Consider the following 18310-nt stretch of genomic DNA (forward strand, 5'->3'; position numbering starts at 1 on the left):
ATAGACAGTGGCACAGGACCAAGAGAAAAAAAACCACAAAAGGCAGGCGTGAATATGGCAACTTGTATATTTTAGACAGACTGTAAACGTTTATTAGTTTTCAGAAATAGCGTTCTTTGGGTGAGAAAGTAGCCTTCCCCTTTAGTCTGCAAAAATAACTGATTACTTTTTTCCATCACTGCCCCGGGCCCATCAGCATTAACCACTTAAAAGTTTCCCTCAAAGAAGTGTCACCACCACTTCGGAGTCGGGATAAACTGTGAAGAAATGGATTATATGCAAGTGTCACGGCGAAATTGTTCCCCGAGGACTTCTGGGAATTCACATTAAACGAGCAACGCTGGAAGCCGTTGCCCAGGGACGACTGGGAAAGGGGGGGGAAGGCGGCGCGGGGGCGGCGGGCTCGGGCTCCCTCCGGCTCCCTCCGGCTCCCTCCGGCTCCCTCAGGCGGGCCCTGCCCGGGCCGCCGCCGTCTCCCGGCAACCGGCGGAACAGCGGCGCGGGCGGCGCGGCGCGATCGCCCCCGGGCGGCGCGGGGAGCCCGGGCAGGGCGGGCGCTCCGGCCCCGCCGCTGCGGATCTCGGGGGTCTCTGGCGCTGAGGGGAGGTGGGCGAAGGGCGCAAGCACCGCGAGGGCGGCGGGGCTGAGGCGCTGAAATCACCGTGTGCGGCCTCGGGTGGCGGCGGCGTCGGGCGGGAGGTGTGTTATAGCGGCCGGTGCCCTCGGGCCGTGCCCGGCGGGTCTGGCTCCCCGGCGCTGGTCAGTGAGCTGAGGGCCACGTGTCTGTAGACCTTCAGAAATAGTAAGTTAAAGCTTAAAAAGCATCATTATTTTATGCTAGTAGCGTCTTTCCAGTACCTGAAGGGAACTTGCAGGAAAGGTGGGTCAAGACTGTTTACAAGAGCGTATAGCAACAGGACAAGAGGGAATGGGTTCAAATTGAAAAAGAGTAGGCGTAGATGGATATTAGGAAAAGATTCTTTACTGTGAGGGTGGTGAGGCACTGTAGCAGGTTGCCCAGAGAAGTTGTGGATGCCCCATCTCTTGAAGTGTTCAGGACCAGGCTCTGGATGGGGCTTTGAGCAACCTGGTCCAGTGGAAGGTGTCCCTGCCCACGGCAGGGGGGTTGGAACGAGATGATCTTTTAGGTCCCTTCCAACCCAAACCACTCTATGATTCTATGATTTTTAAAGGCATACATTGAAGCTTTCTCCAGCCACAACCAAAAAACCCTAAAAACTTACAGTCAACTTGATAAGGGCATATACGCCTTTAAGAAAAGTGATAGCAACACAGTTGAGGTGTATCCAGTGCTGACAAAGAAGTAAGAGTACGGTTTTGTCCAAGACAGGAGAAGCTTCATCAGGGATGCTGTGTTCAGCTGAGGTCATCCATGTTTTCAAGAGGTTGACTTAAAAAGGGCTTATGAGGATGGTGTGGGAAATGAGGAATCATTTTTTGGAGGAAATTAGAAGAATTCTTTAAGCTAACAAAATGAGTGGGGATGGGTTTGTTATCTTCAGGTAGAGGAGGGGCATGATCAGAGCTGCAGTGCCTGTCCTGTGCAGACAGGCTGAGAGAGATAGGTGGTGTTTTTCAGCCTGGAGAAGTGACAGCCCTGGGGAGACATTGTAACACCTCCCAGTACCTAGAAGGGGCCCACAAGAAGGCTTGAGAGGGACTGTTTGCAAGGGTGTGTAGGGGTAGGACAAAGGGGAATGACTTTAAACTGAAAGTAGGTTTGAATTAGACAGTTACTCAGAGTGGTGAGACACTGGAACAGTTGCCCAGAGAAGCTGTGGATCCATCCCTGGAAGTGTTCAAGGCCAGGTTGGATGGAGCTTTGAGCAACATGGTCTAGTTGAAGGTGTCCCTGCCCACAGCAGAGGGCTTGGAACTGGATGATCTTTAAGGCCCCTTCCAACCCAAACTGTTCTATGATTCTAAATGTATTCTGACTCTCTGTATGTAAATATATATGGAATTTATATAATATACTATATAGTATGTATAGAATATGGCAAATATATATTGTATAGTATAACTATTTACTGTATATTTCATTCATGCCAGCAAATAAAGTAACTGACAGATGTTCAGACATGACACAAACACGGTAAACTGTAGACAAAAGTTAAAAAATGGTCCCTGACCTTGCGGAACAACTTTTTACCAGGAGAGGTGGAAACAAAATATCTAGCAGTTTTAAAGATACAATGCGATAGGCATCTGGTGGGATTAAAATGATGCAGTGGCTGTGATGGCGGAGGGGCATGAATCTGATCATTCAGAATGTTCCTTTCACCAAATGTCCCTGTGACACTACCAGGAGAAGGCATTCTTTTTAAGACATGTAGACTGGCACCGCTGGCTGAAAACTTAGGAGCGTCTTCAATTTTTTTACTAGTCTTTCTTCCTAAGTCAGACCATCTTTGCCTCTTGTATGAGAAGTGTCCTACTGTTTTTGCTCAGACAGTGGTTGTAACTACTCTAACTATTGTATCTCATTTGTTTTAGGTCAATTTTTCTTTAGTCTCTTTTTCATGGGATGAGGGATTTCACTACGTGTCTCAGTCAGACATTTAAAATCACACATACTTTCTAGAAATCACCTTCATTCGGGTTATAACAGCTTAGATTTTCCAGAGGTAGATCTTAGGTCTCATATTATTTAATATGTGACCAAAAATATAGCAAAATCAAAATTTTCTAGTGAGATAAAATAATTTTGTTATGACTAAAGAAGACTGCTAGAAGCTTCTGAGAGCTCTTCTGCAGTTAGGTGAACTGGTAACACAATGACAGATAAAACTAATTGTTGATGAAAGCAGTGTAATTTATAATGTCAGGAATACTTAGAGCACTATATTCTCTTCAGTAGTGAACCTAAATTAATTGTGATCAGCTGGGAAAATGACCTGTTTACCGTATGTGGATAGCTTAGTGAAAATCTTCACTGAGGAAATTGGGTAAAAATAAATACCCTGAAAGTTATAAAGTCACTCAAATAAGTCAGTAGTGTTCTAGAATTGATTATGGTATTTTAGGTTGAGTATATCATGTCTGAGAAAGATTTAACAGTCACAGAGGGACTCTGAGACAAGAAATATAAATGTCTGGAAAAGCTATATGGAAAAAATAATTAAGCTGGCTTAGAAAGGTGATAAATCAGGGTGTACAGTGAGTTATAAAAGAAGTAAAAAAGATCAAGTCAGGGCACCTCTTACCTAAACTTGTAATACAAGAATGAGGGGTTGAATTGAATAACACATTTAAACTATTTACATATTTTTTTAAATCTAAGGCGTAGTTCCTTGTACGGTGTCCTTGACAATTGGACCTGTGCTGTAGCATTTCAGACTAAGAAAGAAGAGTGAAAGGATTAAGTGTTCATGTGGACAGTAAAAATAGCTACTATTGTTAGGAAGAACATAAAAAGTTTAGGAAATCTAAACCTTGGTAATTTAGGGAAATAGAAACCCTGTAACAAATGGAGGAAATCTGACTTTTGGGATAGTTTCAAGGAATTATCAGCATTTGGTTGTTACCATTCTGGAGGCTGGATACTGATCATCCATGGAAGACTACTCTTATTCATAGAAGGAGCTTTCTTGTGCTGAGACCTCTTAGTTATTGTGTGATTTGGAAAGAATGCTATCATGTCCTTTAATTCCTAATAATTTTTTTTATGAACAATCGTACGTCATCTTTTACACCGTACAAATTGGAAAATACATTCTGCCTCTACAGCTTAGGATTTCAACGTGATTGGAACACTCCTGACTCTTGCTAGGTGTACCAAGCTGTTCACTTTCAGAAAACAGTGAACTATGGCCCTTGGGCAGTATGGAAAAACTATCTATCAATCTGAGGCTGTACATGACTCATGAGTCAAATTTTTTAGTGCAAATTTAGCATATTTTCACAGCATCAGATTGTAGAATCAAATAGCTGAGAAGCTTGGCTTTTGTTAAAAACCTTAGCATCTATCCTTGGGCTTTTGAAAGTAACACTCAGCTGAATGTTAATGGGGTATCAGAATGCAAATAAGAAGTGTAATTGTATCTTAAAAGTTCTGAGATTTTAAATAAATAATTGTATTATCTTTTAACTTGCCTAAAATCACCACCTTTTCTCTCTCATAGCTATTTTCTCAACCTGGCATCCAACTATAAATTTATTTTGGTTTTAAGACTTTGTCTGCAGGGTACTCCACTCTGCATCTCTCAGTATTTTTAATGATTCTTTCATTTTCTGTGTGTATAACGTAAAAATGCATAGATCATTGGAAAAAATTGGAATCTTTAAAGGAACTCTCAGAATGATCAGAGTACATTTAGTCTTTTTTTTTTTTCCTGCAATGGGATGAACTTTGTCCAGTTGAATCAAAATATTGTCTTGTATCTAGGATCACACTCTAGGTAAGTTTGGTTAGTTAATGTCTCTTGCATGGTAGCTAAATCTTGACCTAATCCTCACAGCATCATAGAATGAGTCAAGTTGGAATGACCCCAGGGGGTCATCTGGTCCAACCTCCCTGCTCAAGCAGGGTTATCCCAGAGCACATTGCACAGGATTGTGTACAGATGGTTCTTTAATCTCTCCAGTGAAGAGCAGTCCACAACGTCTCTGGACAATCTGTTCTGGTGTGTGGTCACCTGCACAGTAAACAAGTTCTTCCTCATGTTCAGGTGGAACTTCCTGATCATTTTTTGCCTAATACACACACTGGACAAATTCAAAGGTCTTGACTTAATTGGTCTCTCATGTAATGTATTAGTTTCATATGCCATATATATATATATATGTTCAGGAACTGAATATTAAATTGAATCTGCCATCTCTTTTTAACTCTCTTCTTCTGTGAAGCCAAGTTTTTTAGTAGTGTTTTAATGCTTTCGCTGTCTCTACAACATGGCAAAGAGAGTCTGTTGATCCATACTTAGGGAGTTGGACAGAAAAAAGATGGAAGAAGAATGTGGGAGAAAGAAAGGAGTTTCAAGATCATTCCACATTGTTCTCTTAATTAAGACAGAGCTGTCTGAGAATGATGATGAGTATATTTAAGATGGCATACAAAGGACATACTAGTTTATGGACTCAAAAAAGGAGTGAGATTGTCTGCTGATGATATGATTACATTGGAAGGCAGCAGAACTAAAGTGTCCATACAGAAATCAATTGAAATAATCAATGACAATGACCCATTTATAAGGTAATTTCCACTGTTATCACAAAAAAAATAGCTTCTATGAGACAAAACTAAACAGCCAAACTTCAATTGAACTAGCTCGACTAAATTGATATGTAATTGTTACTTGGAAGGCAAAAAGAATCTCGTGCATCATTTTTGTGAAGAACCTGAAAATCGTGGCCAAGTTGTAGTAACACAGCTTCAGATTGTCTTAAAGTATAGGACAGTTAATCTGAAAAGTGGATCATGTAATAAATAACTTGTTAGAAACTATTCTTAAATCCTTCTCTTTGCACTGCTTTTCCACAGGGGTAATTGCTCTCAGAAGAGACCTTTGATTCCTTGACTAAGAGGTAAGTTCCACAGCTGGCTGTACCTTTGACCTGTTCCTGTTCTTTGTCTCAGGTCTCACAGTATGTGCAGAGTTCTAGGTTTTTGTGTCTGTTATTTAAGGATTTAAAACAGAAAGAAGCAAATGGAACAGGTAGTGCTTTCTAAATGCATTGTCTGACTTAAAACCATAATATATTATGGTCTTGAAGTGTATGCAACAGGACTCTGATAATACAGATATATACTCCATACTGTAAAGGAAGATTATAAGATTTCAGTATTTCAAACAGAAAAACAACCAGAAGACTTTCCTCATATTTCAAAGTGTGGTTTATAGATTCTTTTCTTGTTGAAGCTCACTTACTAGCCATCATCTTGTGTTTAAAAAAAAAAGTGTAGTGGCTAGAAATAAGTGCATATCTCAGATTTGAATCTAAGAAACTATTCACACTGAGCAGAGAGGTTCTTATAGCAAGACAATAAAATGAAGTAAGTACAGAGATCATGGCCGTAATTATCTTACGATCTAGTACTTGGAATCTGCTCCTCTAAGCAGGCATCTGCAGCAACTCTCAAAAACTAAATAAATTGTCCTTATTTTATTTGACATGATAGAGATGCCAGTTCCTGATATAATAGTCAAGAGGTTAGAGGGTTCCACTTCTGAACTAAAAAAATCTGTATTTCTGAACTTCCTCAAAATCCTTTTCCACTTACAGGCAAAATGTTCTGGTTATAGAGATGTTACTGGAGATGAGCCTGTTCCTTCAACCACTTTAAGAAAGACAAGGTGGCTGTGTTTTGGGGTATGTCTAGTTCTGCTAATGGTTAGTCTGCTGCAGTAGTATCTGTTAGACCCAGCCTGGCATGTGGATTTATGTGGAGAAACGGGGTAATAAGCTTAGCTCACACATTTCAGACATCAGTATAAATGTAAATATATGAACCAACAACTCTAGACTTTGGTTTTGGTCCAAGAAAAAAATAGTTATTTTTAAGGTGCGGTTCCATTTTAGATACCTACTTAGGATGAATTTGCCATAAGAGGTATTCAATACGTTGACTAGATCTCCATCAGTCATCAAGGACAGTGACTAACTTTAGTACTGATGCCTAATATAGTTTAGTGGACACTACTAACAGTTTACAGATACTGGTTCAACTTAAGATACACTGGAGCAGTTCTGGTCCTGTGGGAAAGGTGGAGATTCTAATGAAGTTTAGAGTGAGACAGGGAAGTACCTGCTGAGCTTAGGCATTGAGAATAGCCAGCGCTGAGGGAGAGTGTTGAGGATTGTGGGTTTAGAATGAGGATTTAGGTAGACCTAATGACTGTCCTGCTGGCTGAGAGAAAACACCCGATTAGACCACTGCTCTGAAACTGGGTTGGAGGGAGGTAAAGCAGGCTAGTTTATCTGTCATTGATAGCAATAAATTCCAGGTGAAGGACAGAAAGTAGCATGGAATGATAACTTCATAGATTGCTTGACTATGCATTGCCTGCATCTGTTAGGTCAAAGTACTTTATTACTTCTAGCTCTACATGATTTACAACAATCAACTCTTTAATCTCAAAAAACATATGTGGAAAAAGTATGCTTCTATGATTCTAGAAACGTGCAAGACATGAAGTAGAGGATATTACTCAAATGAGAATATTCTTTATTTTGTCTTTAAGATTTAGAAATATAGAATTGGTTAGGTTGGAAAAGACCTTTAAGATAATTGACTCCAACTCTTAACCTAACACTGCCACGCCCACCACTAAAACATGTCCCTAAGCGTCACATCTACATGTTTTTTAAATACCTCCATAGTTAGTGACTGAAGCTCTTCCCTGGGAAGCCTGTTCCAATGCTTGACAACCCTTTTGGTGAAGAATTTTTCCCTAATATCCAATCTAAATCACCCTTGGTATAGCTTGAGGTAATTTCCTCTTGTCCTATTGCTTGTTACCTGGAAGAAGAGACCGACCCCCAACTCACTACACCCTCCTTTCAGGTAGTTGTGGAGAGCAATAAGGTCTCCCTTGATCCTCCTCTTCTTCAGTTTAAACAATCCCTCAGCTGCTCCTCATCAGACTTGTGCTCCAGACTCTTCACCAGCTTCATTTCCCTTCCCAGGACACGCTCCAGCACCTCAATGTCCTTCTTGTAGTGAGGGGCCCAAAACTGAAGCCAGGATTCAGGGTGCAGCTTCAGCAGTGCCCAGTACAGGGGCACAATCATTTCCCTGGTCCTGCTGGCCCCACTATTGCTGATACAGGCCAAGATGCCACTGGCCTCCTTGGCCCCTGGGCACTGCTGGCTCGTGTTCAGCTGCTGTTGCTTTTCTGCTGGGCAGCTTTCCAGCCACTCTTCCCCCAGCCTGTAGAGTTGCACAGGGTTGTTGTGACCCAAGGGCAGGACCCGTCACTTGGCCTTGTTGAACCTCCTACCATTGGCCTCTTCCCATAATCCAGCCTGTCCCAATCTCTCTGCAGAGCCTTTCTACCTTCCAGTAGATCAACAGTCCCACCCAACTTGGTGCATGTGTACTGTAAACCTGCTGAGAAAAAGACAACATGCAGCTATCATGGACAGAAAGGGATTTGAATAAAGAAGTTGTTTTGTAGTTCAGTAACCTTTCAATACCTGTACACATTGATTGGCTGTGATAATGAAAATTAAATGCAGAATACATATTTTTAATTATCAGTAAGCCAAAGAATTCCAAGTACATCATTCCCCAAATCAGAGAGTGATCACTGAGATCTTTATGGGAACAAAGATCATACCAACATTTGATGGCAGAATGCATTGAAATCCAGACTAGTACCTACTGCAAAGAAACAGACTGAGGGGCATAACCCACAGTACAGTAGTTGTGCTGGTCTCTCTGCTTATTGCTACAGGTCATACTGCTTTTTTAAAGTGAAAGGAACTAAATATTTTGAAACTAAGAAAAATGTAAAAGTTTCTTAAAAATTTGCTCAGAAGTTGGATGTATTTATACAGAATGAAGAAGTACTTGCAATTAAATGCTTTAGTTATTCTTGGTCTTGAAATATTTATAATTTGAATCTGAGAACATTAATTATACAACATTATAAATACTTTTACATTAATTAACTTTTAAAATTGTTTGGTTTAAACCTAATTAAACTCATTCAGAATTAAAATTGCCTCATGACTTTAGCTTAATTTATACCTGAAATGAATCGAGCTGAACTGAATAATTCTAAATAAGAGTCCATATCTCCATACCAGGATTTAGCACAATTTAAATAACCCAGGTTTCCTGAATGTCCTTGTAAATCTGATTCTTGTATGTGTGCAGGATTCTTACTTTCTACAGTGACTGCATAAATCAGAAGGTAGTATGTCCATCATGTTTGTTGAATATACTGTCAGTAATTTGTCCTTATGCTTTTTCTTATGTAAGTTAATTTATCTCTAGCCAAAGCTGCATTTTCTGAAACACTGAATTTGTGTGTGTGTGTTCATATGTGTGTATGTACAGATGCACAAGGGTAAAGCAGATTGGAGCTGAAGAATCTTTGATTGTGTGGATTTTCCTCTCAAAACTGTAATCAGTGACCTGCCTTTGAAGTTTTAAACTTCAGATCCATTTTTAGGATGTGATTATGAACTGGTTTCACTACTGCTGTGTTACAGTTTATTTGTAGAGACCACTACAGGAACAATACCTGGTAAAAAATCAGAGGATTCAAGAAGAGCTCTAAATTTTTGTTGAACACAACAAACAATAGCCTTGACTTTTGTGACCAGCCAGGCTACAGCTCATATTGCACTAAAAAATAATCTCTTATACCACAGGGAAGCTGTCAGGGTAGTCCTGGCTGAGGGTGAATGTGTGGTTTTACTTTGAGAACCAACAGAGGAGTTAACAAGGGGTGCTAACAGTGCACATTTCTCTTTTACGCAGTGTTAAAACAAACTGAAGTTTGGCATAACTTGGGTTATGTTCTATGCATAGTTAGTGCTAGTGGCTCATGTTGCCCTTTACTTTTGCCTGTACCTTAACTGGAAGGCTCTCCTGAAGTTTTTGAAGCCACACAAAATTAGGTCCACATGAGGTATTACATCCATGTGCTTCAGAAGCTACTATTAGATGAAGTTGAGGAGGTCTTCCTGGTTCATGTGCACATGTGCTAATGCCAGAAAAAAAAAAGGCAGAAGACAAAAGCTAGACTTGGTGAAAATGGATGTAACTTTTTTAAATCAGTGAAATTTGTACTGTAAAGAACTGTTTCTTAATACCTGCAGACCTGATTTTTGTCTTTTTTGAAATATTAACAGAGAATTCAAATTGTATTTGAACCATGTTTTTGGGGTAGAACTTATTTGTACATTCTACATTTGTATGGAATGTTTGCTAACACAGAATGTGTAGACAAACATGGGGAAATACCCTAAAAGGACTTTCAAGTTCATATATGATTTATAGATGCAAATAAAACTAACTTAGAGAAAAGGATGTTCTATGTATTTGTACCACATTACAACTTGAGCCTGTGATGTCTCAAACCTTTCTTTTGATTTATATATTTTGTTGACAGATGTATTTTACCAAATGTGTTCAAGTGTTAGAAAAAGGGACAAATTTTGCATAGAAACTACTATGTCAAAGAAATCTTCAGACTAATTAGGTGGGGTCAAATGAATGAGAAAATCTGTCTTAGAAGCTTTTCTAAATCAATGGTAAACTGGTTCCTAAAACACAGAAGGGAATTTGTTTGTCTGCTTTTATTTGTTTGTTTGTTTGTTTTTAGAATGGGTAAAAAAGTAAAGAAGGAAGCAGAGCCTCCACCCAAGGATGTGGTAAGTTTATAAACTGCTATGTGCTATAAAATAAACATTACACAGTTACAGGCCCAGCTCTACAGTCCTTATGTAGTTCCTTATTCTCCTAACTTACCCACATTATTCTAAAAATGGCTTTTAAAGATGACTCTGTTTCTGCTTTTCTTGGACAGCATACAAACCAGAGTGACTGGGCATGTGTAGTTCTTTGTAGAGATTGTTGTCTTTGGCAGGCTTTGCAAACAGTAATGTATGAAACAATCCAGGCTTCTTTTTATTTAAGAACAGTGTTAGCTTTCTCTTTGTAAAAATCAAAGGAGAAAGGAGAAGAGCAACCTGAAATCTGCCTGTCTTTTCAACTGTGAAGACATTCTCTTTCTTTAAGGGTGAAAGAGTTAAGAGTTAACTGCAGACGGATCTGCAGTTTTATACAAATACAAAATTTGACAGATATTTTGAATGCTAGTATTATATACTCTGGATCTTTTGCAAAGATACACAGTCTTTTTGGTATCATTGGAAGTACAAGAGCTGAAGCTAAATATAGAGTCATGGTGATAATGTGACTTTTTTTCAAAAGGTGGAGGTTAAGGGTCTGACACAAACACACTTTTCAAGGGTTTCTATAAATTCACAAGGTACGAAGAAACCCCCAAAAAGATAGATATGCAAAATACAGGAAATTTTAAAGCTTAAATGTTTTATTCAGAAAGAAGTAGAGGAAATACAGAAACCTTGAAAATAGTATAAATTCTGTGCCAGATAATAACCAAATTAATGAAAATAGGGACCTCAATGAGTTCCACAGAGGAACATGAAACTAAATGCAAAGTTCAGTACACTGTTTTAAAAAAACAATGGGTTTGTCTGTAAAGAGTGGTAGTAGTGCAAGAGCTTTTTCAAAGCTCATAGATCATAGACAAGTTGATCAGCAAAAACTACATTTCAATTTTAAAATTAAATAAGCATAAATAATTTTGACTAAGTAATATCCAATAGCCATGATGCTGCTGAGGCATAGGAATTGATACCAGGTTTGGCCCAACTGTTATGTGGAAAGGTGAATATTACAAATGTAATTCATAAACTCCAATCAATAACAAATCCTTATGAAAAGAGATGACATAAAACTTCAACATAACCTGGGTCTGTATAAAAAAACCAGGAGGAGTCACAAAGACAGTGAATGTGGATAAGACTAATTAAAACAGGCCTGAAGAGTAAAACTAAGTATCTTTGCAGTCTAAGAAAAAATTCGAAAGGCATGACAGTACATTTAAGCCATACAGATAAGCTAAAGTAATAAAAGTTGACCTTTTCAGTAAATAGCTAAAATCAGTAGATGCAGCACTACAATTTCTGTATCCAAAACATACCATTAGATTTTCTGGAGAAAACTGTGATACAGCCTAGTAGGTACTACAATAGGCTGTGAATAATGTCAGAAAAGATATTCAATAATTGAAAAAATCCAACTTAGAGAAGAAGTTGATAAAACTATCAAAAAGGAAAGAACTGGAAAGAGTGAATTCCACATGGCATCTGAAGCTTTTGGCTTAGTTTTTCCCCTTATTATACTTCAGGTTAGCATATCTCTTCTATCAGTCCTAGCAGGAGAAAAAAACCTGAATGTTGCATAGCAAAACAGTATTAAACATGAAAATAGATAATTGATTAATTGTAACTATCAACCAAGAAAATCTTATAGCTATGAGAATGTTGTTAATAATGATTGTGTAAAATCAAATCTCAAAACTTGAAATTTCACCTGAATATTTCAGGTGGCAGGAAATGAGATGCAGACAAAATAAAAAGGTGTATTAGCCATTATCTTCTGATTGATAATCTGTTTATGAAAATGTCAAGTCTAAGAAAAGAAGCCTTGAGATAATGTAGGCAGGCTTATAAAGAGGGCCTTTGTGCACATGGAATGCTCTGAGAATATATGGTACTGCAGATGACCACTAATTTTTTATAGATTTCTAGGAACAGGTGGGAAACACATCTCTTAGCCTAGCCTCTGTTTCAGAAAATGTTCCTGAGGATTCTGTTTTCACAGCCTTGCATAATTTGTCTTTACTATTCTCTGTTATGAGAATTGGTCTCCTACAGGAAAAATATTGCTTTGAGCCTCTATCTCTATATGAATGACCTAAGTCAGTAATTCAGGCAGATAAAATACTTGACACAGATTGATAGGAACTTTTCATATGATGTCTAGATTAAGTTTGGTCCAGACAATATTACTATTTGATCATCAGGTAGGGCACAGACATTGAAAGGAGACCTAAGATTACCAGCAGAGAAAATACTGAGGCGCTGTCACTTAAAGAAAGCTATAGATACCTGAGTATTTTTGAAAATAGCTTCATTCACAACTCTGATGTTAACAAAAGGTGGAACGTATGAAGTGGCACAGTCAGCTCCTGAAATTGTCTCCACAGAAACCCCTTCTTTTGATTAATGCCTAAATATTAATTTGACTTGACTTTAGTAAGGCTTTCAATACTCTCATAACATCCTCGTAGGCAAGCTAGTGAAGTCTCGACGAGAAACAGTGTAAGTGAATTGAAAAGTAGCTGAACTGACAGGCTGAAAGCGTTGCAGCATGGGGGCCTGTTGGAGGTCAGGCACTCTTGTTGTGCTCCAGGGGTTGATCCTGGGGCTGATACTGTTTAACCTCTTCATTTGTGACCTGAATGATGGGACAGAGTGCACCCTCAGCAAGTTTGCAGGTGATACAAAATTGAGAGGAGTGATAGGCAGACCAGATGGTTGTGCAGCCGTTCAGAGGGACCTCAACAAACTAGAGAAATGGGAAATTGGGAATTTAATTAAGTTCAGTAAAGGGAAATGCCAAATCCTGCACCTGGGGGAAGAATATCCGGTACAGTCTGGGGGATGACCAGCTGGAAAGCAGCTTTACAGGAAAGGACCTGGTGATTCTGTTCTCGGTTCTGTGGTACAAGTGAGACAAAACCTTACTGGAACAAATCTGCCAAAGTCTTGGAGCATTTGTCATTTGACATTTGGGACTGTTCAGTCTTGAGAGAAGGCTTGGAGAGAGGGGTCTTGGCAGTGTCACCTGACAGGAAGAAGTAAAGAAATCAAGCCAGGCTCTTCTCAGTGGTGCCCAGTGGAAAGATGAGAGGCAATGGAAACAAACATAAATCCAGGAGGTTCCATTGAAACGTAAGAAAAAAAAACACCCTCTTTTACTGTAAGAATGATGGAACGTGGCACAGGTTGTCCAGAGAGCTTGTGGAGTCTCCATCTTTGGAGACACTCAAAGTCAGACTGTGTACCGGCCCTGAGCTCCAGCTTTCCTTGCTCTGAACAGGGCAGTTGGATCAGATCAGGTCTCCAGAAGTGCCTTCTAACATCAACTGCTTGTGATTCAGTGGAATATTTTGGGTTTATATTGTTAAAACAGGAGATCAGGCAATCACAAAACTGAAACAATTAGCATGTCCAGGTATCTATTAACTCTGTTTTTCTAGGTAAAGGAAAAGGGATTAAGAATATCAAAGATATCAATAGTGCTTCTAAAAATTCTGTGAAAGGTGCGATGCTAAACCTGACCTTAAATCAAATTTAAGTGATTTTTAAAAAAACAATTACAGCATGATTAAACAATAAAATAATAGCAGATAAATGCATCTTTCATAAGGTGGGATTTGCATTCAAATGGAAAAACAAAAAAACCCTTGCCCTCCCAAATGAGTAGTAAAAGCACAATGTCACCCTGCATCAAAATATTTTGGGAGAGAACTAACAAAGATACCAAATTAGGAGTAAAGCTTTTCCAAATTTACTAGATACAAGAAACTTCTTAGAGGGACTTTATTAGGTGATTAAAGTCATGAAGGAAAAGCAAATTTTTTTTTTTTTTTTTGTCAAAAGCCAAAGCACCAAAATAAATGTGATAAAATTGCCCAAATAGAAATAAATAGTATTTGCCCAGGTCTTGTGCTAAATGAAAAATAATTAAAATCTGAAAATGTGGTACTGCTACATGTAGTATTTAATGTAGTGGAAAAATGAAGAGTAGAAAATTTCATTTTCTAAAAGAAATACATTAATAATTACAGGAACTTTCCATGCTGTGTTAATTGGTAGAAATAGTTCTGAAAAAAAACTTCAAACCAAACCCATGGATAAATATGATAATAATGGGGGAGAGTCAATACTGCTTATGTAAATTTTCATCTCTGAAATCTACTTGAATTCTTTGGAGGAGTTAGTGAGCAAGTGGATAATGGTGTTCAGATTGATACAGTTACTTAGCTTTTTCAAAAGTTTTTAGACCGAGCTTTTCACTTACATAAAGACAAAGAGGTAAAAATAATTTTCTCTCCTAGCAATAGTGTCGGGTTGTAAAACCGAAAGCAAAGGTGAGAAAACAGGTTCCTGTTCAGGTTTCATAACAGAGAGAGGTTGCCAGTGGAATGTCATGGAGTTTTATTCTGCAACCTGTGTCATCCAGTCTTTCAGAATTAATTGATGTTTTCATGAAAATGGCAGCCAGATACAACATTTCAAATTCCAGAAATAAAAGGCAAAACACCATGTCACTAGCAAATGCATTATACATGCACATGTTAAATGCCATTAACAGTTTTGGTGTTTCCATTTCAAATGGAAACACAGTTCTGAACTGTAGAACAGAATGAACTAGGAATGAACTAAGAAAGACAACAATAACAGACAGAGTGGCTTCTGTATTAGGAAAGATCAAAGGGGGTAGGTTTCTTCATCCCCAGAAGGAACAACTGTGAAGGGGAATATCATAGAAACTTAGAAAATTATGAATACACAGGGAAGACAAATGGGTGTAATTTATTTCATTGTTTCTTATGGTGAATGAACCGTGGAGGACAGACAAAATTATCAGGTGGTAGTTTTAAACAAAGAAGAGGCACAGTAATTTATATGACTGTTAAATTGTGGTACTTGTGTCTCAGAATATTAACGGTGATTAAAATACAGATGGCTTCAAAAATTATGTACCAAATTTTTTCTTGGACGTTTTGAACATGGAGGTAAACTCACTAGGCTCTCCAGTTCTCTAGGTTGCAGAGTGCTGGAGTCTGAGAGGGAATATAAGCAAAGTTTAATAGTCTGCTTGCCCACACCTGTTACAGGCCTTTTATCAGAGACAGGATGCTGGGCTAGATGGGTCTTTGGTCTGACTGGAAACATATTTTATATTACATTCAATTTCAACTAAATTAAGTTGATGGAAGCAAAAAAAACCACCACCCAAAATCAAACCCCAAATGCTCTGCAGTTTTTAATGGCTTTGAAGTCAAATGTACACAAAAATCAGAATCAAAGACATGTAGAAGTTTTTGAATTATAGCTTTCTTTTTCATTTAATTTGCTTTTTTCTTAATAAAAACTGAATGTTGGCAATGTTGCTTATAAACTAGTTAAATTTCTGTGTTTAATTCAAGGTTATTAATTCAGTCATATTATTCTAGCACATAATCTGTCCTGTATGTGCCATTACAGGAAGAATATACAATGAGGTATGAAGATTTAGAAGCAAGCCTTTATTTAAAAAAAAAAAAAGGTGGAACACTGGCTATGCAGGCATTATGATCAGCAAGAGTCCTAATCAGTTCTATGATAGTTTTGATGAACACAGAGCAATCACAGATTCACAGATTGGGTAAGGTTGGAAGGGACCACAGTGGGTCATCTGGTCCAACCTCGTCGCTCAAGCAGGGCCATCCTAGAGAAAACAGCACGAGATTGCATCCAGATGGTTCTTGAATATCTCTGGAGAGGGAGACTTCCCACCCTCTCCAGGCGGTCTGTTCCAGTGCACTCTCACCTGCACAGTAAAGAAATTCTTTCTCAATCACTGACCTGCTCAGGCCTCTGACTGCTTAAGCATACATGGGTAGACATTAGATTAATTTCACTCTGCTCATGTGCAAACCTGTCATTAAATCCCAGGAATTTGCATTAAATTGTGGTTTCTACAATTTATTGTGAACATGAGATGCAGTGAAAATGGAGCGATGTAATAGTGACTTTGTTATTAGATCAATGTAAATAAATAACTGAGATTTAAAACCCTTATTTCATCTTTCATTTCTTATTGAGCTTCATCTGAAACCAATATTTGTGTTTATTTCTCTCTGGAAGACTAGCAGCCTTTACTAAAAATTGGGGTTTTATCCCATCACCAAGTATTTGTCCAGACTCTGGAGATGTGTTTGTGCTTAAATAATAGTACTTACCTGGAGGATCATGTTCGGTCCATGCAAAGACCCAAAGGTGCAGAAGTAGGGAAGTATGAAGGTGACTAAAAGAACTTTCAGTCACCTCTTAATTCTTCTGTATTCCCCTCATGTGGTTGAATGAGTGTTGCTGTGAATTTTTTTTGCCTCCTTACAATCCAAAAAGAAAATTCCTATAAAGAATTCCATAATTTTAAGCCCATCATAGAATCAACCAGGTTGGAAAAGACCTCTGAGGTCATCAAGTCCAACCCTTGATCCAACACCACCGTGGTTACTAGACCATGGCACTAAATTCCACATCCAGTCTCATCTTAAGAACCTCCAGGGATGGAGAATCCACCACCTCCCTGGGCAGCCCATTCCAATGCCTGATTTCTCTCTCTGTAAAAAATTTCTCCCTAAAATTTAACCTAAACCTCCCCTGGCACAGCTTAAGACCATGCCCTCTTGTCTTACTGATAGCTGCCTGGGAGAAGAGACCAACCCCCACCTGGCTACAACCTCCTTTCAGGGAGTTGTAGAGAGTGATGAGGTCTCCCCTGAGCCTCCTCTTCTCCAGGCTGAACAACCCCAGCTCCCTCAGCCTCTCCTCACAGGACTGGTGCTCAAGTCCCTTCATCAGCCTTGTTTCTCTTCTCTGGACCTGCTCCAGCACCTCAATATCCTTCCTGAACTGATGGGCCCTGAACTGGACACAGCACTCCAGGTGTGGCCTCACCAGTGCTGAGTACAGGGGAAGAATCACTTCCCTGGTCCTGTTGGCCACACCGTTCCTGATACAGGCCAGGATGCCATTGGCCTTCTTGGCCACCTGGGCACACTGCTGGCTCATGTTCAGCTTCCTGTCAATCCAAACTCCCAGGTCCCTTTCTGCCTGGCTGCTCTCCAGCCACTCTGTGCCCAGCCTGTAGCGCTGCAGGGGGTTGTTGTGGCCAAAGTGCAGGACCCGGCACTTGGCCTTGTTGAACCTCATCCCATTGGAATCAGCCCAGCTCTCCAGCCTGTCCAGGTCCCTCTGAAGAGCCTTCCTGCTCTTACATCATTAAGATGTAACTTGCACCACTATGCTATTACTTGATTTACTTCTTGTTGCTGAGTCATTATTAAGCAAAATGACTTGCAGTATAGTAAGCTGATTATATTTTTCCATGACTTGGCCCATGCCTCCAACTTGTCACAGCAAGCACGAAGTATCTTCAGATTTTCAGACCTGATTGAAGCGAGGTAGATCAGTTAAGCACGTTAGGCAGGCGACCTCTTAATGAAATTTGTATGTTGAGCTTGCTGCCTGCTAAGTTGTGTGATCTGCCTCATGGAAGGTGATGAAATGAATTAGATTTTAAAACCTACTGAAAATATGAATTTGGAAGTCTTTGTACTAGTATCATATTTTGCCTTATTTTTGAGCAAGTCAGAAGAGTGAGAAGAAAAAAGCCTCCTCTTTGTACATTTTTCTTCTAGCACACTCATAACTTTTAAGATTTACTCCATATAATTTACTTGCTTGACAAGCAATATGTGCCTCTGATGTAGCTATTAGGTTTTTTTAATGAAGTAAAACAAATAGTCAATGTTTGTAATTATATATGGTATAAATATATATTGTAACAATATTTTAAAATAATTTGTATATTGCTATCTCATATGATTAATCTGCTATATTTTAAAGATAAATACATTGATTCTGAGAGACAGCATGACTCCAGTATGTGATAGTTTCTGTA

General features: G+C 39.0%; 1 protein-coding gene across 4 annotated transcripts in view; it reads left to right on the plus strand.

Annotated features, from left to right (window-relative positions):
- The first annotated feature begins 521 nt into the window (after nucleotides 1–521).
- ARMC3 (armadillo repeat containing 3) overlaps nucleotides 522–18310 on the plus strand; it is a 61104-nt gene continuing 43315 nt past the window's right edge. The window contains exons 1-4 of one of the 4 annotated variants that reach the window (XM_051802373.1): nucleotides 614–802; nucleotides 5504–5547; nucleotides 6247–6333; nucleotides 10302–10350. In XM_051802373.1, the coding sequence (XP_051658333.1) occupies nucleotides 10303–10350 (48 nt within the window). In that variant the 5' untranslated portion in view covers nucleotides 614–802; nucleotides 5504–5547; nucleotides 6247–6333; nucleotide 10302. The other 3 variants (XM_051802374.1, XM_051802375.1, XM_051802372.1) reach the window with 3 other exon arrangements.

This window comes from Manacus candei, unplaced genomic scaffold (genome assembly GCF_025592945.1).
Source record: "Manacus candei isolate 608988 ecotype Guabito, Panama unplaced genomic scaffold, ASM2559294v1 h1tg000056l, whole genome shotgun sequence".
NCBI classification, from domain to species: Eukaryota; Metazoa; Chordata; class Aves; order Passeriformes; family Pipridae; genus Manacus; species Manacus candei.